We start from the raw sequence: 22946 nt of genomic DNA, 5'->3' as shown, positions 1-22946 counted from the left end.
ACAGGATTTTTTTTTTTTTTTTTTTCTAAGATGAGAGGTATTACTATATCCCTTTCAAACTTAAAAATCAGGGCTGGGGTGGTGGCTCAGTGATAGAGTGCTCACCTTCCATGCAACCAAGCCCTGCATTGCAAAATCAAAACAACTCTGCCACAAGCTTAATGCTGTCTCTGAGGATTTAAAGTTTTGATTTTGGGATCTGGAGTCCTCAGCTTATTAGATAATGCCTGTTGGGGAACAAAAAATAGTTAGAATCCTATAAATTAATGACTGCCAAATGCCAGCAGCTCTATCTTCCATTCCCTGTTCTATATCAAAAAGCAACTAGGATATTATAATTACAGAAAATATTTGTTGAACACAACTTGTGTGCTAGGCACTGTGCTAAGTGCCTTGCATATATTGTGCCATTGTTTCATCTCCCCAACAGCCCCTTAAAGGAGGCAGAGAATTATCCCCATTTTACAATGAAGAAACTAGGAAACTAGAACCTAATTAGGGAACTAGTGAGAAGCAATGAAGCCAAGACTCAAAAATCAGGCCTGTTTTACTCTAAAATCCTTGGAATGTTTTACTTATTTATTTTTTCTTTTTAATCTAGTCAGACAAATGCACATATCAAATAGTAAAAAATCCAGAAAAGTGCATGATGAAAAATAAGTTACCATGGTGATCCCAATTGTCTCCTTCCTGCAAAACCACAATGCCATACCTTTTTAAGATACACACAAGAGGAGGAGTTCAAATCTACCAGGTGAATTCACTCCTGTCATAGACTCAAACTGAAGAAAAACAGTAGAATTCTTAAGGAGATGGCATATATATAAGTTAGCAGCAAAAAGAAAATATACAATGTTAAAGCAGAGACTTGTTGTCAGTGCTATTCATCTCAGGTATTTTTATAAGAATAAAGATCCTGTGCTTTAGTGTTTGAGATCCCCATCCATCCACTCACCATACTGGGGACAACCTTGGAAGCGCTTAACTTCTGAGCCACATCCCCAGCCCTCTTTTCATTTTTATTTAGAGACAGGGTCTTACTAAGTTGCTTAGGGCTTTGCTAAGTTGCTGAGGCTGGCTTTGAACTTGTGATCCTTCTGCCTCAGCCTCCTCAGCCTCTGGGATTTCAGTCATGCACCATCACACCCAGCTGGCGTTTGAGATCTTATACTAGCTATAGCCTCTAGAGTCTTCAAAGATTATTAACACCATGAAATATTGCACAAAACTGTGTACGTTTACTGGAGAATCCCTAGTTTTTGTCTTGTTTTGTTTTTTTGGTCTGGTGGAGATCAAATCTTGCTATATTGCCCAGTGTCCCCCAAATAGTTAAGACCCACTACTTTAGCCACTAACTTGGATGTTCCCACAATGCGCTGGAAGAGAGAAAGGGACCTTGGTCTGGTTTTTTAATGGGAGTCATAAAATGGGCCTAAATTCATGAGAACACAGCCCACATCCTCCTCAAGCTCGTGGTCATTGTAACTACCTATGAAATGCACAGTCCTCTCCTTAGTTGGCTTCTTACGTTCCTCATCTTTCACAGTGCTAGAGTTTGCTTCCCTCTGACCACTAGGCTTCCCAGAAACTTGTGGTTTTCTTTCATGTTACCAAAACACTGTCAGATCACACGAAAGAGACAAGGCCTTGTTGAAGCCTCCTGTCTCACCAGCCTGGGGTTAGCTTCAGTATGAGCCTGTGTTACCTCCTGCTTCAGTCCTTCCTACTGAGGTTACCAGGGTAATTATCTCTCCTGTCTCTCTGGTTTGAATTTGACCAAGAAGTACACTTACAAACTTCCTAAATCTCTAGTTCCTTTTAACTCAAGACCCAGGGAAGGATTATAAAATTAAATATTTGAGAACCTCTGTGAAAGCCAGGCACAGGAGGGCATTACCTATAATCCCAGCTACTTGGGAGGCTGAGCCAGGAAGCCTAAAAGTTCAAGGCCAGCCTGGGTAATTTAGTTAGACCCTATCTCAAAATAACAATTTACAAAGAGCTGAGGGGGTGTAGCTCAGTGTAGAGCACTTGTCTTATATGAGCAAGGGCCCTGGGTTCAATTCTTAGTACCACACACATACACTCAAGGAAGGACTCCTGTGAAGCAATCCAGCCCCTGAGGTTTGGGGTTTTTTTGTTTTGTTTTGTTTTGTTTTGTTTCAGGGGGTTTTGTTTGTTTGCTTATTGGTACTAGGAATTGAACCCAGAGTGCTGTACTAAGCTACATCCCTATCCCTCCCCTTTTTAAAAATTTATTTTTTTGAGATGGGGTTTCACTAAGTTATCTAGGCTGACCTTGAACTTAGAATCCTCTTTCCATAGCCTCCCAAGCTGGGATTGCAGACATGCGCCACCCCTTCTGGCTGTCCACCGGGATTTATAACCCCCATCACTGGCCTCCTTTCATTTGAGTCTAGGTCCTTGAGAACAGTGACTCTCAACTCTTTCTTCCTGTGGCAGTTGTTCACATCCATTGTGCCATATCTTAGGTCCTGCAGTGACCCTCAAAGGGGCATGAGGCACATATCAGAATCTCAAGAAGAGAGAACCATTGGGTTAGAGGAAAACCAGCTTTGTAATGTGAGTCTGGATGTGGGACACATTAGAAATAAACTCTGCCCCGTTCAGAAGGACAGCTGCTGAGACAAACTCAGCCGAGTCTTAGGCCTGCAGCACAGCATCAGAGGGCTCTGTTTTTTTCTCAGTATCTGTCAGAATCATGTGCTGGGAACTTCCTGCTCAGGATCATAAGGGAAAAACTCTGCTCCTGAGTAGAGCTCACAACTCTTCAGGCTTGAGGGGTGGGAGATTCCAGCCCTCTGTGCCTGGACAGCAGGGAACACTGGAGACTCACCAGGTGTAATGGCTGATTGAAGGCCTTAGGTCCTTGGCCAAGGTTGGAAGTGTGGCTGGAGCTGCTGCTGTCTGAGAATAGGGTGTTCCCAGAAAAAATAAATACCCAGTAATGAAGTCAGGCTGCATCCAGAAGAAGCCTGAGCAGAATTTGAACAGCATGCTGACTTTTTCCAGAATAAGTCATGAATGTAATAGTATAAGAGGTGTTATGAAAATGAAAAAACAATTGCATTAGCTGTTCTAGAAAGAAATTTAATGTCTTGAGGGAATACAAAAGCTAATCAGTTGGCTACTTGTTTTTAACAAGTTTAGAGGCTTGAATAAAAATCCCTAATAACGTGATCATTTTGCTATATAATAAGGGTGCACAGCATACAATGCCTGTGTCTCCTGACCATATTATTACCAGGGAAAGCATAGGTTCCCCATCTGATCTGGCAGCTTAGAAGGTTGGTCTGTGGGAGCCATATTCAGATCTGCAGAGTGACTTGTTCTCAATGCAGGATGGATAAGGTCAAGGGTAGGAGTGAGGGTGGAGTGGTAAGGAACATTTGAATGGTGAGCTGGAGAGAAAGGAAGGTCAGACTTCCAAGTAGGAACCTCCACCTTACCTCTCTTTGGCTCCTAAATGACCATCCGGTGGTCACCCTCTTCTCCAGCTAACTTTCTAGAAGGCCCCTGGTGCCCAGAAAGGCAGGTGGTCATTTGTGGACCCTCTGCCTTTGCTCTTGGCAGTGCCTCTGTGATTGTGTTTTCTGGGCATTCATGCGAGAGCTCTCCAGCTTGCCTCCTTTCCCTTCTCCTCCAGTTTATCACAGTTCAGTGAAGAGAACATGATGGACCCCTACAACCTCGCCATCTGCTTCGGGCCCTCGCTGATGTCAGTGCCAGAGGGCCACGACCAGGTGTCCTGCCAAGCCCACGTGAATGAGCTGATCAAAACCATCATCATCCAACATGAGAACATCTTCCCAAACCCCAGGGAGCTGGAGGGCCCTGTCTACAGCAGAGGAGGAAGCATGGAGGATTATTGGTAGGGGGCTTAGGGCTGGATGAGGGTGGGAGTCACTGATGCAACTGGCATGGGGGCCAGATGGTCAAGTGAAAGTACACGGAAACCCCCAGGTCCTCCAGCCTATCACTCCTAGGCTTTTCAGGCTGCTAGGGTCTGGGGATGTTTCCGGCAGTCCCCTCACCTCAGCCTCACCTATGGAGTAAGTGCCACTTCATGCCAGCTCCCTTTTTTATGAGTTCAGAGTAGTAAGGACCATTCTGAAAGATAATGACAATAACATTAATAGTGATACTATTAATACAATATTAATAGTAATATTGTGTATCAAACCGCTGCTCATTAGTCCATAATATTAATAGTAATATTGTGTATCAAACTGCTTCTCATTAGTCCATAATGTCCCTCAGACTTCTGTCCTGTGCTATGAGGAAGACAGTCCTGAGCCCAAGGAATCCCATTCTTATTGAGAAAAGTTTAGATATGAGGCATGATTTCCTGACTGTGCCTTTGTAAGATGACACTTTAGAATGAGTTCAGAAACTTTTGAAGAGAAAGAAGAGTAAGCTTCACTTTCAGCAGGTTGGGCAATGTCCCACCCTGAAGCAGGATTAAATTCTGTAGGGTAAGGTTTTTTTATGACCTAGCATGAGAACAGAAATCTAAAAGAAATCCCTAGGGTACATTTTTGCTAGACCCCTCCATTAGAAAAATAATGAATCATTTCCAAAAAATGGAGTCATATTTCTATGCTAGAAATGAAGCTACTGCAACTGAGAGAGGCCAGTGACAGTGTATTTCAGGCTACTCTGATGATGGGGATTTAACCCTGATCTCTTTTCTCACAGTGACCATTCGTTACCCCATGTAGCTTCCCTTCCCCACCCATGATACCATTTCAGTGTTATTTTCCATCAAAGACAACTGTCTCTCTCTTTTAATCCCTAACATCCCTTACCTCCCTCTCCTCCCTCTCCCTTTTCCACCTAAATAATGTTTCAGCCTGAGCTGAAAGCACAAGCCAACCCAAATCGGATTCCGTCTGAATGCAACATCTGGAATCAATTCACCAGCCCCATTGCTATTGACTGAGGTAGGGAGGAAAAGGGAGGCTCTTTACTTAATTAGAGGCCAATTGGTCCACACTTCTTCCTGACCCCCACAGGACAGACTCCTGCTCAAGCAGTAAAGAAATTGATAATCTGTGCCTCTGTGAACATCCTAATGCAGTGACATCCCTGAGTCCACTCCTCTCTGCTATACTGCAGATTTCAGGTCTGGCTCTGAGCTGGAGGACCCTCAGACGGCCCGCTGACAGATAATTTGTGGTGGATAGGGAGGGTGGTCAGTTCAGGTCTCAGGCTCTGGCTGGTGAGCTCCAGGAAGCTGTCCTTATACATATAACTTGAAAACTTGATTTTCCCCTTTGTATATAAGTAGTGAAAAGCTGTGGATGGTGTGTTTCAGTTCTTGCTTTACCTGCCTTTGAAAATCAGGCAGAACATCTGCCCTCACTTCTCAAATATCAAACTACTTGGGCTGGGGGTGTAGCTCAGTGGTGGAATGCTTGCCTAGCATATGTGAAGCCTTGGGTTCAACCTCCAGCTCTGCAAATACCTGGAGAACAGAACCCCCACTTCCCCTCAGTCCCCAACCAGGGCAGCAAACAGAGCCTAAAGGGTGTTCTCCTGGGTAGGCACCTTCCTCCAGTTTTCTTCTCAGCCTCCTCTGTTTGGTCTGTCATTAATTAACAGTCTCTAGAAATACCATAATATTAGTTAGGGACATTACCTGACATCATAACCCAGATGGGAAGCCTCAGACCAATGGCAGCAAGGAACAGGATTCTGGGACCTTGGGATGAGAGACCATCGGGCCATGAGCCTCACACCCATGTGGAAGTTCCCAGCCTCTCCTCTTTCTTCTTTGGGAAGAGAAAGAAGTGCAGCAAAGTGAGCTAAGATGATAAAGGAGGTGAGCCCCAAAGACCCTAAAGAATGGCCAGGAGATCAGGACCACAAGGGAGAAGGCACCAGCCACTTGCCTCCCACAGCTGTGGATATGAGGAGCAAACCTATTTAAATTACTTCCCATTCTGAAACTGGAACCTGGTTCTCTAGGACTGCCTGCTAGCACATGATGGGGTCCTTCTGGGGACCTCCAGTATTGAGAAGGGTGGGGATCAGGGGTATTGTTAGGGGTGATGGATCAAATGAGAGAAGCATAGAATTTTATGGCTGGAAGAGAACTTTAAAAGCATCATCTTGCCTTTAAACAGCCCAGAGATTTTCAAAGTGCATCCAGGTCCCATGGGACTGGTTAGAAATGCAGATTCTCACCAGATGGATAGAGTGATGCATGCTTATAATGCCAGCCATTTCGAAAGCCTGAGAATCACAAGTTCAAGTCCAGCCTGGACAACTTAGAAAGACCCTGTCTCAAATAAAAAATAGAAATGGCTGGGATGTAGCTCAGTGGTAGAGCACTCCAACTCAATTGCAGACAAAAAAAAAGGAAAGAGAGAAAAATGCAGTCTCCAGCTTCAACTAGACCTGGTGATGCAGAAACTCTGAGGATGGGACAGCTCTTTTTTAACAAGCCTTCCAAGGCTCCCTGAAATTCAAGAACTGTGACCTTAGTGAATGACCATGTAAATGAACCTCCATCCTGGGGAATTGTGTGCCTTTGCCTGTGTGCCCCTGTCTCCCCCACCACAGTCACCACCCAGGGTTTCCAAGATGTCACCAAACTCATCAGAAGGTTTTGAAGCACCGAAAAGGGTGAGGAATTTGTGCCTCTATTTTTTGACAGAGAGGAATCCTTACTGATATTCTCCCAGAATGTCCTGTGGAATTGATAAACCTCCTTGGAACTGACTTATTCCATCAGGGGTGTCCTGAATTGGTCACCTAAAGTTTTTGAGGAACTTCCTGGGACCATAGAACCTGTGCCCACAGGAAGAGAGTGTCTGCAGAGCCAGAGGTAGAGACTGTGTGGCCAGGATGTGAGGTTGGGTCTTCTATAGTGCCTAGAAAAGCTCTCTGATTACCTCCTACTGCTGGAGGAGGAAACCTCAGACACTAATAGGGTTTTCTTTACTTTTCAAGAAGTAAGATCTTCCATCGGCTCTGAAGTCCCTGAACCGGGAGATCAGGAGTAAAGTTACTATCTCCCCGGCCATTCCCAATTCTCTACCCTGCATGGTGAATTTTTTTCAAGATCTTGACTTTCATCCCCTGTCATCTTTCAGAATTTAATCCACAGCAGATTCTTCTTCTCCATTCTTGTTTTCCACCCATGCCTGTGACTCACTTTCTCACCACTACACAGGCTAACCCACAAAGCAACCTAAGGACATTAAGCAGAAGGAGAAAGAAGGAAAGGTAGTGCTACATACCCTTCTATGCCAAATGCTTCACTAGATTATATCATTGACTCCTCCTCAACTCTGAGGTGGACAGATCGTTTTTCTTCAGTGTATGGATGAGGCGACTATGATTTAAAGAGATTAAGTACTTGTCCAGGGTCACACTGCTATCAAGTGTCAGAGATGATTTTTGGATCCAGATATATCTGATGATAAAGTCCAGTACTCCCTCCACCAGGCTCCCTCCTTGAAAACCAGAAACAAATTCATGTAGAGAAACAACTCCTTAAGAAGTTGAGTAGTTTTGCATTTTCTAGAGAATTTATTTGATAACTTCAAAAGAATTTCCATTTGTCTGGAGATAGTCTACATCCGAAATAATCTCAAGTGGTTTTTGTAGCAGGAGCTGGAGCAGAGAACCTCTAGGGGTATATATTTCATCCTGAGCATTTGTCTGCTGTGTATATTTAGAGCATATGACCCCTTTGCTCCAAGGAGGCTGTATTAAGGGAAAGAGAATTTTGTAAGCAGATGCTGATATCCCAGTTACTGTCCCTTCTGTTGCAGTGATAGCCCTCATGGAGAGACTACCTCGGCTGAAGACTCAACCCAGGATGTGACCGCAGAACACCACACAAGTGATGACGGTACGGGGCCCGGCTTCCTGGTCAGTGGGGCTACTAGGGGTAAAGCAGGGAGTGGTTATGTGTCCTGTGCCCCTGATGAACTTTCCTGCCCAGCAGTTCCCTGGCTGCTTTCCTGTCTCTCCTATCTCCCTTCCTTAGAGGGACATCCTCAAATAGAATGGTCTCTGTATTTGAGCACAAGTGAGAAACTAGACTTTTTTGTAGCCCTTCAGTCTTCTTGCCCTGCCTCCCAACTCCTTGTCTAGCCCAGTCCTAGTCCCTTATCACAGCCCAGACTCCTGCCAAGTAGTTGGAGACCAAAGTGAAAGCTCATCTGAAAAACAGCAAGCCTAGGGGATAGAGAAGTTAGATGCCAGGAGCCAAGGGGAGTGAGCCAGAGGGGAGAGGGAGTGAGGAGAAACCACACGCTTGCAGCCGGCCCACTGGAAAAACTGACCCTGTCCACAGCACAGACATGAGAGTGCTGAGCAGCCCGGTGGGTGCACATCCAGGAGTGGAATGCTCAGCTGTCAGCCGCCAGCCCTTGGCTATGCCCGTGATTTATTAGGGCCTGTTCAGCCAGCACATTTTCCCTGCTTCCAACAGTTCCATACCTCCATTTCTGGATCAGTTGGGCTCTGGGAGTCTCAGCAGCTGACAAGGGGCCTCAGAATTTTCTGGGCACAAGAATGAAATGGCAGAGTCTGCAAAGCTTTGCCTGTTCTCTACCTTGCTGAGAATTCTGCAATTCTGGGCCAACTTTCAAAGGAGAAGAAAATTAGAGCTGCTTATTTATACCCCGATGTGAGAAGAAGTAGTGTGGTCATTTGCCATGTTCTGAAGGGAATGGGTGAACTAGGGATTTATCATTGGGCTCCAGGTACCTCAAGCCTGCACTGTTGGAGGCTCAAGAGATAACTGTCACTTGATCCTCATGAAACAGACAGGACCACAGTTTTTTAGTTGAGAGATGGAGGCCGGAGGGGTCAAATGACATACTGAGACTTTGGAGAACTGAGATTGGGATGCCTAGATGGGCCTTCTCTGCTCAGCCTGCTGTGGTGAAATCTCCAGTCCTCCTAACCCCGCAGACTCCCTAGCCAGAGCTCATCCAAGCATGCTTGTTTTGAATCAGCCTTTGTCTCTACTACCCAAAGTATCTGACTCTCAGGTGCTAGGTTTCCACTGTCTAATCTCTACCTGCAGCCTAGAACAAGTAAAGATAATGATAACATTGACTAACTTACTCATACACAGTGCTAAGCATCTCTCTGAGCACTTATACAAATTGTACTTCATTGGCTCCTCTCAACAAATTCACAAAAAAAGGCACTATTAGCCCATTTCACAGATAAGGAGTCAGAAGCCCCACACAAAAAGTAGAAACCCATTGCATTCATAAATAAACCTTTTTTAATTTTTTGAATTACTTTCACATGCATTTTTTACAAAACACATTTCCATGTTCTGCTCCTCAGAAAGTTGATTGGTTAAGTATTTTCTCTTTATAAAGACTAAAAACTCATGTTCTACTGGGGATGATAGATAACATAAATAAATTACTTAAAATTTAGTGTAATTATTGGAGTGATTATATAATCAAAAGATAAATAAGTCTTTAAAATATAGTACAAGTTTGGGGGGGGTTGTTTGTTTTTGTAGCAGGGATTGAACCCAGAATCTCTTAACCACTATGCCAGGTCCCCAGTCCTTTTTTATTTTTTATTCAGAGACAGGTTCTCACTGAGTTGCTTAGGGCCTCAGACTCTGGGATTACAGCTGTGTGCCACCACACCCCACCAGTGCAAGTTTGATGACCTGAATCATCATAAAGAAGAATCAACGTAAAGGGTTATGTTTACACCATAGAAGTTGCCAGAGAAAGCAGTGCCTTAATGTGTTTCATCAGGCAGAGAGAAGGGGATTCCAGGTGGAAGAGACAGACAGCAGGAGTGAAGGCAGGGAGGAGGACACCAGGGCTTTCAGAGTGACACACCATGTGCATGGGAGTCACATGCTTCGTATATCACCCCGGGTTATCTCCCACCACAGAGCTGGTCCAGCTCATTGGGCTTTTCCACCAGTTTCCTGAGTCTGTAGGTCCCAACAATACATGTTTCCTTCTTTTCTGCCCTCTCAGAGTGTGAGCCCATCGAGGCCATTGCCAAGTTTGACTACGTGGGCCGGACAGCCCGAGAACTGTCCTTCAAGAAGGGGGCATCCCTGCTGCTTTACCAGCGGGCTTCTGATGACTGGTGGGAAGGCCGGCACAATGGCATCGACGGACTCATCCCCCATCAGTACATCGTTGTCCAAGACACGTACGTTGGGCCCTGGCACCTTTGGGGTGGTCCCAGGCAGCACTGTGGGAGTGAGATGTCAATTCCAGAGCCATGGGAGTATGAGGGAGACCACCCCAAGGAAAACCAGTGCAGTTCCAAGGTTTACAGTTCCTTGAAGGGGGTCCCACCCCAACTCCATGGAGAATTTTTTAAACCTCTCCACTTTTTGTTTCCTTTTTAAGTCACCCCCTGATCCATTTGGTTTAGAGACCTGCCGGCCATTGCTCATCCACATTTATACCTGATGAGTGATAATGTGGACTTTTTATTTGTCCACATACATTTCCGTTTTTGGAAAGATTAGGATGGGGAAACATTTTCACTTCTCTGTCCTTCTTTTAAGGAAATATGGGCACCCCATCTGCTGAGCTATTGGTGGCACTTTCTTACCTGTAAATGAAAATGAGGAATTACTTTCTAGGAAAAATGTGGCTTAACCAGCTTTGTGGAAGTGACCTAGTTCACTTAACCCGGATGAGGTTGACTTGGGGAAAGATGGGGCAAACAGGGGAAAGGATGTCAGGAAACCATGGTTTCTCATTGGATCAACTGTATCCAGTGAGGTCCCAGAGAGATCTCGTTGGATGGGCTATTCCCAATCTTTGAAGCAGTGTCTCCTTAGCAGGAAATAGTATCCCCTGTGGCCCACCCACACCTGCCTCCCTGTCCCTTGCCCTGCCTCCGCCCCCATTCATTTTCCCCCAGATACAGTGTCACTGTTTTTAGTCCTTCCCTTAATATTATTTTTTAAAGGTTGATATCCTGAGTGAGTCTGCACCCTCCCAGCCTCTCCCTGGCTCGTTCTGCGGGGAAATCCTCCCTGTGTTGATAACATCGCAAACCTGGTGGCGATCTTTGCGTGGACAGGACCCTCCCAAATTTAGCATTATGACTTCACTACAGGATGGAGAGAAGATGAATTGTGGGGGAGAAGGGGCTTTCTTTGTCATCAGTAGCCAGAGGGGCCGGGAGAGCAGTGGAGAGACCTGGGACCGGCTTGGACGCTCTAAGCGAGGCTAGATGTGCTGCGACAAAAGTGTGGCCCTGTGGCCATGTCCTGCCTCAACGCCGGCATCTCCAGAGCCACCGCAGAGCTGACTGTCCTTACCTGGCAGTGCTCGAGACCTCAGCAGATAAACCACAACCTGGACTTCTGCCTCCTTCAGGAGGTGGCCCCCAGCACGGCCACCCCAGGAAAGCAGCATGGGGTAGAAGGCAGATGCCTCGAAGCCAGGTGTCCCCTAGCCAAGCTCTCCTGAGGAGCTGAGGATCCCACGAACTCAGCGGATTATTTATTTTTATTTAAACAACCTGTCCCTCCGAAGGCCTCTAGGTTTCCTCGCCTGTGCTCACAGAGCTCACCCCGCTAGGTGTCGCTGCTGCCTCAGAGCCGTGTGGGGTCGCGTGTGTGTGTCGGGGGGCCATCTTGCTGATTTAACACTGCTTTTTGTGTTGTTGTTGTTTTCCCTCTTCCCTGCCTGCCTGCCCCTTCTCCCCCAGCGAGGACGGTGTCGTGGAGAGGTCCAGCCCCAAGTCTGAAATTGAGGTCATTTCTGAGCCACCTGAAGAAAAGGTGACAGCCAGAGCGGGGGCCAGCTGTCCCAGTGGGGGTCATGTAGCCGATATTTACCTTGCAAACATCAACAAGTAAGCTCTGCTTTTCATTTTCTGCTCCCCTGTACAACGCGCACCACCCAGCCTCACCCCTGACCTCACCCCTCCATTTCCGCAATGCGTGCAGGGCTCCCAGCTCCCGGGCCTAATGCTTTGCATGTGTTCATTGCTGCTGCAAGGTGACAGGCCTATGGAGACTTGCACAGGCCTGGGGACAGGCCAGGTCTCCAGCTAGCTGCCCTCATGCTGTGGAAAGGTGTTTTACTATGTGTTCCCGCAGTGTCTGTCCACCCAGGCCTTCCTGGTATATGGCTAAAACTTTGGCCAAAACTTTGGTCACTATATGCAACTTCGTTTTCTACTATTTCTTAGAGGTGCCTTCTCTTTTCCAATTCTTACTCAAATAATAGTGTGCCATGTCTTTCTTCACCCTTGTTTGTCTGAAGATTCAAAGTCTTGTGTGTCTTCTGCCAGGCTAATGTTATGCCAGGTGGACTTATTTAGATTTCACGTGTCTTGTTTCTCCCCCTGTCCTGCATTCACTCCTTTGGAGGAGAGAGGAGCACTGTGCCCCCAGGAAAGCTTTGTTCTGAGCTCTTTATTCATTGTGTGACCCCTAGTGCCCTTTTCTTCTGCCCTTTCACACCAAGAGAAATAATGTTCCTTTTTTTTCCCTGTTGCTTCAGCCCTGTGTATTAGCATCCCTAGCAATCCCCTTGCAGATGCCCACCTCTGTCCAGCAGGCTCTTACCTCTGACCCCCAGCTTTCATTGTGCCATTAGCAACATCCTGGGGTTTTAACTCCACCCACTCCCAAGCTGGCTGTCTAGAGGGATTCCACGCCCCCGCCTGGCCTGCGTGCTGCTGCCTCCCCAGGAGGCATTCAGGTTATTGGAGAACTAATCTCATCTCAAGGGGCCAGACAACAAGTCCCAAAGCCTACAGACCTCTTTCCGCCAGACCCTGAAACTTGGCCCAGAGCCAGCAGGATGACAAGCCCCAGGGCGCTCCTGATGAATATGGATTGGAGATGATGTACAGTTTTTATTCCCCTCTGGCTTTGGAGGAATGAAATGATTTGCACTTTGAAAACCTGTTAACGTAGCCTCTGGACACTGAGACTGGAAGGAGAATAAAAGATGCTTGTTGTTTTTAAACTACACCAGGTTACCAGATCTCTTGGCTTTCTTCCAACCAGACGGTAGCAGGGGGAGTGGTTGGGACACGTGGCTCTTTTCCATCTCTTTCACCCTCAAGTTCATAAAGTAGTTTATTCAGCTCACTTACTCTGTGTAGTTATAATTTAATTCAGGCCAGTAAAAAATTGAGGATTTTATACTTCCCTCCAGCATACTGCCATTCTGGGAGGGCAGCTAGTAAAAAGTAACTGTGAGCTAATCACATTTTTCTCCCTTATTTACAAGTCTATGTTAATTATAAGCCTATACTCATAAGGTTGTAAGCTTATTATTAAGCCAGAAACCAAGGCAGGGTTGGTGGAGGTAGTCAGATATTTAGTTAGGTACTTTAAAAAAAAAATTATTTTGGCAGTACCAGGGATTAAACCCAGGACCTCTCACATTCTGGTCAAGTGCTTTACCACCGACTACATCCACAGACCTAGGTACATATTTTTTAAGACATTATATTTGATGCCACTTGTACAAAAGAATTATAGAGAGGGATGGAGAAACAGTCTAAGAAGAACATCTGGTAAAAAGTCAAAGTGTTTCCCTTGAACTCCTTACTTAGTAGTATCAGAATCTCATGATGAAATTCTTAGAGGACAAGCCTCTGTCACCATGGCCTTCTCAGGCCTACCCAGACACCAGCCAGTCAGTTGGTGTCTGAGGGACAGCCCCCAGCATGGCTGGCCCTCAGGAATTAGTCTGTGCCTCCTCGCCCCATCAATCCTTCCAAGCTCCTTCCATTCCTTGAGTGCCCTGGGTTCTCTCTCCCCCTCCGCCTTCACATCTGCTGACCGCCCTCACCAGGTCAGCTCCTCCTCTCCCTTCAAGACTCATGCCAAAGATTTGCCTCTTGGGGGAAGCCTTTCTGACACCCCTGATTTCCCCAGGGCTGAGTTAGATGCCCTTGGTCTGCACCCAAAAAGTGCTTAACTGGTTCCACACTGAGCTCTCTGGAATTAACAACTCTTGTCTTCCTCATCTTTATGTCCCCAGGGCCTGACTGGGGACCCAGTGTGCTGCAGTCACTCCTGTAAATCTGCCTGTTCAGCATATTTAAGCTTGTGAGTCATCCATCCTTGAATGGAAAGAGAAAATCAGAAAGAAGTTATTAGGGTGTGGCATTTTGATTTAACTGAGCACATTTATTAAGCATCTGCTATTGTGCTGAGCAGAAGTACTGGCTATTCAGAACCAAATAAGACATGGCCCCCAGTGTCAGAGCCACCGTCTAGCAAGGTAAAGACTGTATGGAGCTGTAGCTAAAAAGCAGAGCTGTGGATGCTCTGAGGAGCAGGGGAAGGAGAGAGCCATTATTTCTATAGTTGGAGTTAGTGATGTCAGAGAAAAAATTTTGCAGAGGTGGGCTCATTTCAGAAGAGCTTTCTAAGAGTCTGAGAATATCCTTTTTCCACTTGAGAACGGCTGACTCATGAGGTTAGAAATGCCGAGCAGGCAGATATTACATAGAACGGCTGCGATGTACCAGGTCTCCGGCTAGGCTTCAGGTCCACAAAGATGAGGAAAACCTCAGCAATGAACACAACCAGGACTGGCTTAGAGCACCAGCCCTGCCTCATAGACTCCCTTCTCTGCAGAGTCTTGCCTCACCTCCTTCCACCCCAGTCTCCCTTAACAGATTCAAAATCAGAGCTGCCCAGCTGCTCTCTGAACCAGCAGCTTCATGGCTTCTTAGATTAGGTCCTTTAAAATCCGATTCCAAGACAAAATGAAAATATTTAGTATCAGGCAACACCCATAGAAGATTCTGCCAAGTCATTTCATTCAAGAGCTTTAGTGGTATGAAACAGATTGGCCCAGAGTGAGGGTTCAGCCCAGCACTGAATGACATAGGAGTCATGTGGATATTTTTCCACCCGAAAAAAATGCACACACTGAGCCCTGAGTCTGCAACATTGAAGCCGCTTGAAACATCTGTCCCATGTCTGCATAAGCACCAGCAGCCTCTTGCCTCAGCCCAAAATGATTACAGTCTTGCTGTAGTTGGACCAAGAGACAAGCTAAAATTTGGAAGTGTTAACTGTCCTCTTCCCATCTATTGCCCACTTCCTTGGTGATGGTGAGACATTTCCTACCTGGGGCATTAGGTTTCTGTTCAAAGCAGGTAATGGAGTGGATCTTTCCATGATTCTTTCTCCCATCAAAATTATTCCCTTAATCAGAAGTTTTTTTTCTGACAGCACCTTTCAGAACTCAAAGCCCAAACCTCCAAGTAAGTATCCATTTCTCCTTTGCCCAGGTGGGGGTGGCAGGGGACAGACACTTTTGGAGAAGGCCAAAGAAGGCGGAACTGAGGAGAAAGGGGGCTCTGTGTGCCTCTCCTTCCAGAAGTCCCTTGGTGCCAACATCTGCCCCCCTCACCCATCCTATCTTCCTTGGAGCCAGGGCTCCCTGATCACCCTGCCCTTTCTGTTTGTGATTGAAGGCAAAGGAAGCGTCCAGAATCTGGGAGCATCCGGAAAACATTTCGGAGTGACAGCCATGGGCTGAGCAGTTCCCTGACTGACTCCTCCTCCCCGGGGGTGGGGGCTAGCTGCCGCCCGTCCTCCCAGCCCATCATGAGCCAGAGTCTCCCCAAGGAAGGGCCAGATAAGTGTTCCAACAGTGGGCACGGGAGCCTCAATTCCATCAGTCGCCACTCATCCCTGAAAAATCGGTTAGACAGTCCACAGATCCGGAAGACTGCCACAGCAGGAAGGTCAAAAAGCTTCAATAACCATCGGCCCATGGACCCTGAGGTCATTGCACAGGTAAGTGCTGGCTCCTGGACAAGCAGTTAGCATGAGTCCACACCTGTCACTATTACTTGGGCAGTCCATGTTAATTATGACAGGACCTGAGACAGAATGATGCTTTGTGCCTGCTATTCAGGGACTCTTGGACATGTGGACCTCATAAGACCATTTGCCCAGCAATTGTCTGTCCCTCTCTGCCCAGCAAGAACTTGAAGATAAGAGCAAAAAATTCTGGTTTCTTGTTCATACCTATTTGTAAGCCTACTCATTTTAAAATGAGTGAGAGTGTTTTGATAGAGCATTCAGCCCAATTTATGGATCTTAAGACCCTGGTAGACTTTCATGAAGCTACCTGAGGGTTCAGGCTCAGGAACAGTTCTGGCTCTATTTGTATATCTCTGCCCATTCCCCTTATTCCATTTCCTCAAACTGATCTGATATGTAGTCAGTAGATGATGGGTCCACAACCTGATTCTGGTCTTAAATACTCAGAAATATTCCGACACTGGAAGCTCAAGTACTAGAAAGGTTTCCAGCCACAGGCTCCAAATGCAGGGGGACCTGAACTCCCTGATTGTAGGGTCTTCCTTCACGTCTGTACCGCACTGATGACTCTGTTTTCCATGAAATATTAGAGATCCAATCCCATCTCTAAAAATCCGACTACCCGGGCCACTCCAGCCAGTTCTTTCAGACGTCTCTCCCAACTATATAATTTTCATTAGACCAGGTAGGAACTAAGGGCTCATTGTTGCCCTCTGTGTCTCAACTGGGTTGAGATGCTCCTCACCCATCCTCCAGGGGCAATAGCGGCTGGTTGTGGTCTCTATTGATTTTGTTGGTGCTCTGCTTAAGGAACTGTACTGGTTAGCCCCGTGTTGAGCTCTGGGCCTGAGATGTCTTGCTTTGCTGGCCTTCTCTTCTGTGCCTGTGTGCCTCCTGTAGGCAGGCTGCCTTGCCCCATGGGAATCCTCCCCGGTCCTTCCTTTTCCAGACATTAATAGGAATGTCAGAAAAGCTGCACAGTGGGAAAGACTCTAGTTGCAGAGTGAGACCGTGAGACCGAGGTGTGAGAGCATTTAGAAGATTTGAGAGAGCTGAGGATGTGGCTCAATGGTGGAGCGCTTGCCTAGCACGTGTGAGGTCCTGGGTTCAAACCCCAGTACTGGAAAAAAAAAAAAAAGTTTGAGAGTGTCATAGGGATAAGTGAAACTGAATCACAGTCAAGAGAAAACATGGAAACATGGATCACTCCATAGGATAAAGAAACTTTAATGGGGGCTTTGCTTGGAGCATCCAATCTTTCATATGAGTTTCATCCCAAGAAGGAGCCCTAGTGGTGGTTTGGGTGCCAGACACAAGTTTGTGGGGAGGGTGGTGGGGAGTTAGGAGGTCTTCCTGGGAGGCAGCTGGCTTACATAAAAAGGTTCTTTGGTTCTTTAATCCTGGGCTAGGACTGCTATTTCCTAAGATCTGGAGTGTTCCATTGATTTGCAGGTGATTCACCTATGTGGGCTTTGGCTCCCCCTCCTGGCTACTCTTTGGTTCCCCTCTCATGGTGGTGGGTAGAAGGAAATGGTTTCAGTTTGGACTCCATGATTGAAGGGTGGGGGTTGTCCTGATTAATCTAGGCTTTGGGACTCTACCCTGCCCCAGAGGAAGAAGGACGAATCCTCTTAACCTTTGGCGTTGAAGTTCAAGAAAATAAAGATCATACTTCATCTCTACCCCTCTTTAAAAATGATGTACTATGTATACTTTCAAACATACCCAAAAGTAGGGAGGATTGGATAATAAATCTCTGTGTGCTTACAACCCAACTCCTGGCCACTCTTAGTTCATCCACCCCCAGGATTATATATATTTTATGCATAAAAGCCAAGAACTCTAGTTAAAAATCAGCTCCACCACTCTTTCTACAAGGAAAAAAAAAAATTCATGACAGTAAAAATCTCTCTGTCTCCCTTTCCTTACATTCTGAGCATTCATACGGTCAAGGAGTTTGGCCAAGTCAAATAATCTAGACATTTTATAGTTGGTTTCTTCGTGACTTGGCCTATCCAGTTGAAATAGGATCCTTGGGGACTTGTCCCTTCATTTGTCTCACCTCCTACTTTTTCCTGGTTTGCAGGATATTGAGGCAACAATGAACTCTGCCTTGAATGAGCTGCGGGAGCTGGAGAGGCAGAGCAGCGTCAAGCACACCCCTGATGTGGTCCTGGACACCTTGGAGCCCCTCAAAACCTCCCCAGTGGTGGCCCCCACATCAGAGCCCTCCAGCCCCCTGCACACCCAGCTCCTCAAGGACCCTGAGCCTGCCTTCCAGCGCAGCGCCAGTACTGCTGGGGACATCGCCTGCGCCTTTCGGCCTGTCAAGTCTGTCAAGATGGCTGCCCCAGTCAAACCACCAGCCACGCGGCCCAAGCCCACCGTCTTCCCCAAAACAAATGCCACTAGCCCTGGTGTCAACTCATCAGCTTCCCCACAGTCCACTGACAAGTCTTGTACTGTCTGAGGGGTATAATTTAATTGTTCTAGACAAGGGGACTATAGGGACTGACTGTTATTAAAATCTTCCTATTTAACTAGCTTGGGGACTTCAGTTGAAAAATTAGATTCTAAGTTGTTCTTGCAGGAATTAGCCTCCCCATCTCCCAAAACCTTGAGAATGAAGCCCTCGTTACCGCCTTTCCCTTCCCTTCCCATCGCTCTCTGCTTACCCCAGTTGTCGTAATCCAGCCAGCTGCAGTACGTACCGTTCTTAGGTTAGCCAGAGACAGAGTTTTTCATTATCAGGTCACTGTGAAGTCTGGCAAGGCAAGTCATGAGGACATGAACTCGATCTCAGTCCCCTTGGACCACAGGGGATGCCTTGACCAGGTGGTTGGCTCCGGCCTCCAGCTTTCAGTGGCATCTTATTTTGGGTACTGATTATTAAGATGCATATATAGTCCATTCTTCATTTTACACACACACACACACACACACACACACACAGGTTTTTCTAGTCTCTGGCACGTGTTGCTTCTCCCTCCTGGTCAGTCTCTTTTAAGTTATTATATGGCAGTTCATATAAGAGCCACCAGGGGTCTCTGTTTCCGTTACAAACTTTGTTCTGTCTGGGCCAGAGAACTTAGCATTTGAAATCTCTCCAAATTTAGCAGGATGGGACATTTCTGTAATCTGTGTTGGGGTGGGGACTTTCTCTCTGTCTTCTTTCTATTGCTGTGAGTTGGTCACTGGTGTTTGCTTTTGCTCTCTTCCATACTGTAGAAGTACATCCCAATCTTATTAAGGAGCTTTTAAAAGTTTTTTCTGAATGTATAGACTTTTCTCGGGGTTCCTGTCATTGTCTCTAATGGACCATTTTCCATTTAAGACATTTTCCTATATAAAACAGTTTTATAGCTGGTTCCTTTTAAAGAGTCTTAAAGTTTTATTGTGTTTATGGCAGGTTTGAAAAAGGTAAGAAATGGGTCCTTCTTCCACTTTTTTGGGGCACTTAAAACATAAAATTCATTATTCTATTTAAAAATTAGTTTCCACTTTGCTAATCCAGAAATTTTTCCCAAATGTAAACTTATTTTACATTTACCCCTTGGTTTGGTTATTTTATAAGGTCTCTCTCCAGGGACCAACAGGGGCATGTAGAGCCCTAGTTAGATTAAGAGAGACCCTGCCCCTTAAGACCAGTTTTCATGTATTTAAACAGGATAAGTAAGGGAACTTTTGACTTCACAGGCTCTAGAGTCTTCCCAAGGCCAGAATCTAAAGAAAATTAAAAATCAGATGCTGCATCTTTTGGCCCTTTTCCTGGTTCCCCTCCAAAATGTAAAACCGTTGCCCTTGTTTGCTCTAAACCTGGTGCATGTGGTCTTGGTTCCTCTAGCGTCACACTTGCCCCAGGAATACCAGGACTGGGAACATCCATATCGCAGGCTTGTAAGTCGCAGCTATTTAAAGCTGAAACTCATTCCTCCTCTTTGTTTTCTAGCTTGAAAACCCTATTTTTATGTTAGCCTTATGATTTTCTGTAGTCCAGGAGAGATGGTGGGTTACCATTCAGTAGTAAAATCAGAGTGTTCTTGTCTTTGACCTAGAAGAGATCCTTTTTGGACCAACATGTGCAGTTGGTAGTTGGATCTATGGAAAGTGGTAGGTGTTTCTCATCCTATTGAAGGGAAAGGGGAGCCTGGGGGCAGGGTGGGGGTCACTAATGAGAAGGATAACCTGGACCCCAGAGAACTCTAGAACCCCTTCAGGAAAGCGAGTCAGCCTGTAAGAAGCAACCCACAGTCCTTTAGATTTCAGTCTTTGTTGCTCTTTAGTAGCCTGTTCTTGTCTTGACCTCAACTTCACAGGTTCTAAATCAAGGGGGCTTTCATACCTAAGGATCTATTTCCTTACTGAAAATAAAGGTCCACCCTTCACTTGACATTCCTTTTAATCCAACTGAACAAAATTGGTTCTCATACTCGCTCTTTCCCCCCTCTCTCCAAAACCCTCCCTTCTAAGAAAGTAAAAGCAAAGCTTTCTTAATGACAGCATTTTGGGCCTGTTCTGTTGCTCTTGCCTTATTTCTCTTTCAACCCTGTACATGAATTGTGTTTGCCATCCCCTTGGTCAGTGTCCATCTGCTGATTTGCATCATGAACTGAACAGTGTGAGTGGTCACCTACTAAACCCAACTCTGGGAGCCGAGCTGTCTTCCCCATCTCTGGTGCTCCTGACACCTGCGAGATGGTCCTGTCGAGAGGACTAGGAACCATTAGGAGGAGAGTCCTTATCGGCAGAGGTTAATGCAGTCAACTGGAATTGAGGTTGCACACTGTGATTTTACACCGAAAAGCCAAAAGGAGCTGGTCACCCAAGGCCTGGGGAGACCAGTCGTCCTCAGATCCGCTTGACAAAACCAGCATGATGCTTCAAAGAGCCCCCGCTCTGCCCCTTGTGGCATGGATCCTTTTCCTGGTGTGGACTTTGAAGGGTCAGTCTTTGAGGAAAGGGGTGGGGGCGGCCACCAGCATCCCAATTTGGAAAATAGAGGAGTTTGCAGCCAGCAGCCTGTAAACTGGAAACACTGGTCTCAGCCAACCTCCTCAGGGCGCCCTGGTTTCTCCCCAAGGAGGTGAGGAGCAGTGACACCAGCGCCAGGAGGAACAGACCACTGGAAGGGCTGGTGTCCATGGACTTCACGTTCAGAAGAGAAGTTAGATCTTCCAGGGAATCGCAATGTTGTGGCGTCTGACTTGTATGTCACGTTTGTGTAAAATGGTATATTCTTTAAAATAGTGTTGATAACTGGAATATTGTATGTATGCTTGGAGATGCTTTGTGTGAACCTAAGACTGTCACTCAACAGATGTTGGATTGGGGAAAATCCAAAGCACAACTTCAAAATAAAATACATTTTTAGGTTTCGATGCTGCAGTTCATATCCCCTTCCCCACTCCCTGCAATTTCTGAGTCAGGAATACAGCGACCCAGAAAGAATTGTGATTTGTTCATGCAAACAGCCTGCCAGGCAACAGGAGGGATGAGGTGACCTTAGATCCAGCCACCTTCTCTCTCCCCCACCAAGGCACAGCATCGTTACATTTAGAAATGTGGATTTTCTCCCCGCAGCATTTCCATTTAGCACAAGTGTGGGACTTAAGAGATTTGTAAACCATTGGGCAGTCTGTTGCCATGAGAACCGTTTCCTTCCTCCACCTTCCCTGTTATCAGTGAGGACTGTTCTCATTTCTATCCTTAGTCAGAATCCCCCACTTGGAGGAACGAGGCCTAAGACGTTGATTGGAAATTTTGCCAGCTAAGGGAAGCCAGAGGTTCTTTTTCTGCCACAATCAGAGCCCTGAGTCCTTTTGCCATTGGCCCATCCCTGCATCTGGGGGAAGGGCTAACCAACATATCTGCACTGCTGGAGGGGTAGAGGATACCAGGCCTGCTTTGTCTCCTATAGATTTGGATTTAACAAAGTCAAAGGGAAAAGTTATTCAAAGGTAACAATTTAATGCTTCCTGGCCATGAGATGAACAGTTTGAGTCTACCATGCACTCCTGCCTGGGTGTGCTGCCAAATGCCCAAAGCAACTGATTGTAGACTGGCTCCCTGGAGGCTTCACTTCCTACAAGAGGAGGAACTGGGTCTGCAGGTAGGGTATTCTTTGGTATTTTTGTTTGTTTGGGTGATAGTGGGATTGAACTCAAGGGTGCTTTACCTCTGAGCCACATCCCCACCCTTTTTATTTCTTATTTAGAGGCAGGGTCTCACTGAGTTGCTTAGGGCCTCACTAAGCTACTGAAGCTGGCTTTGAACTTGCCATCCTCCAGCCTCAGCCTCCCCAGCTGCTGGGATTGCAGGTGTGAGCCACCCTGCCCAGCACCTTCATGGTCTTCTAGGTATTTGATTACTGCCATCTGCTAGTTGTACATCTTGTATTCAGCTCTGTCATGCCCTTCCAACCTGATGCCTCTCCTACTTCCCCACTTAAATGGAATAGCTACATCTTGAGATTCTCTTGCTGGGCGCTTGGCCTTGGGAAGGTCAAAGCTGAGGCTGCTCCACCACCCTGTGATATGAATGAGTCCCCCCTCCCAGCATAGGTGGATGGAGGTAGAGTGGGGGTGGGGGACTGGAGCACCTGTGTAGCTAGGAGATGGAGCAGTTCTTAGGCTGTGAGCGGAGGACCAAAGAAACTTTATAGAGAGTCCGAAGGTAAAGGCTGTGCTTTGGATCCTCTTCTATATATTCTGACAGAAGCTTGATGAAAGTGGGGGAGGGGCACTGAACAATCTAAAAAACAATCCCATTTCACCTAGATTTAAACCAGAAAAGGAGACCAGGTGGGTATTAGTTTAGGAAACAGTATCAAAAGATTATCTAATCTAAACCATGCACCGTGGCACATGCCTGTAATCCCAGAGACTCAGGAGGCTAAGGCAGGATTGGGAGTTCAAAGTCATCCTCAGAAATTTTAGTGAGGCCCTAAACAACTCAGTAAGACACTGTCTCTAATAAAATATTAAAAAGGGCTGGGAATGTGGCTCATTGATTAAGTGTCCCTGGGTTCAACCCCCAGTACCAAAAAAAAAAAAAGAGAGAGAGAATAGCTAATCTAAATGTTTATTTAGTTATAGGAAGTTTCCTTTTACCCAGAAATTAACCCTGTCAGACTACATAT

At 46.3% G+C, this 22946-nt stretch overlaps 1 protein-coding gene across 9 annotated transcripts in view; it reads left to right on the top strand.

Moving 5' to 3' along the window:
* Srgap2 (SLIT-ROBO Rho GTPase activating protein 2) overlaps nucleotides 1-21184 on the top strand; it is a 242435-nt gene extending 221251 nt beyond the window's left edge. For 4 of the 9 annotated variants that reach the window (XM_015483747.2, XM_015483746.2, XM_048809526.1 and 1 more), the window contains 6 exons: nucleotides 3668-3892; nucleotides 7806-7885; nucleotides 10005-10185; nucleotides 11707-11853; nucleotides 15454-15778; nucleotides 17895-21184. In XM_015483747.2, coding sequence (XP_015339233.1) covers nucleotides 3668-3892; nucleotides 7806-7885; nucleotides 10005-10185; nucleotides 11707-11853; nucleotides 15454-15778; nucleotides 17895-18278 — 1342 coding nt within the window. In that variant the 3' untranslated portion in view covers nucleotides 18279-21184. Of the gene's footprint in view, nucleotides 1-3667; nucleotides 3893-7805; nucleotides 7886-10004; nucleotides 10186-10959; nucleotides 12983-15453; nucleotides 15779-16398; nucleotides 16494-17894 lie in introns of those variants that run through there. The other 5 variants (XM_015483750.2, XM_015483749.2, XM_048809528.1 and 2 more) reach the window with 4 other exon arrangements.
* Nucleotides 21185-22946: the final 1762 nt, after the last annotated feature.

This window comes from Marmota marmota, unplaced genomic scaffold (genome assembly GCF_001458135.2).
Source record: "Marmota marmota marmota unplaced genomic scaffold, marMar, whole genome shotgun sequence".
In the NCBI taxonomy this organism is placed as follows: Eukaryota; Metazoa; Chordata; class Mammalia; order Rodentia; family Sciuridae; genus Marmota; species Marmota marmota.
This window is presented reverse-complemented; position numbering and strand designations above follow the sequence as displayed.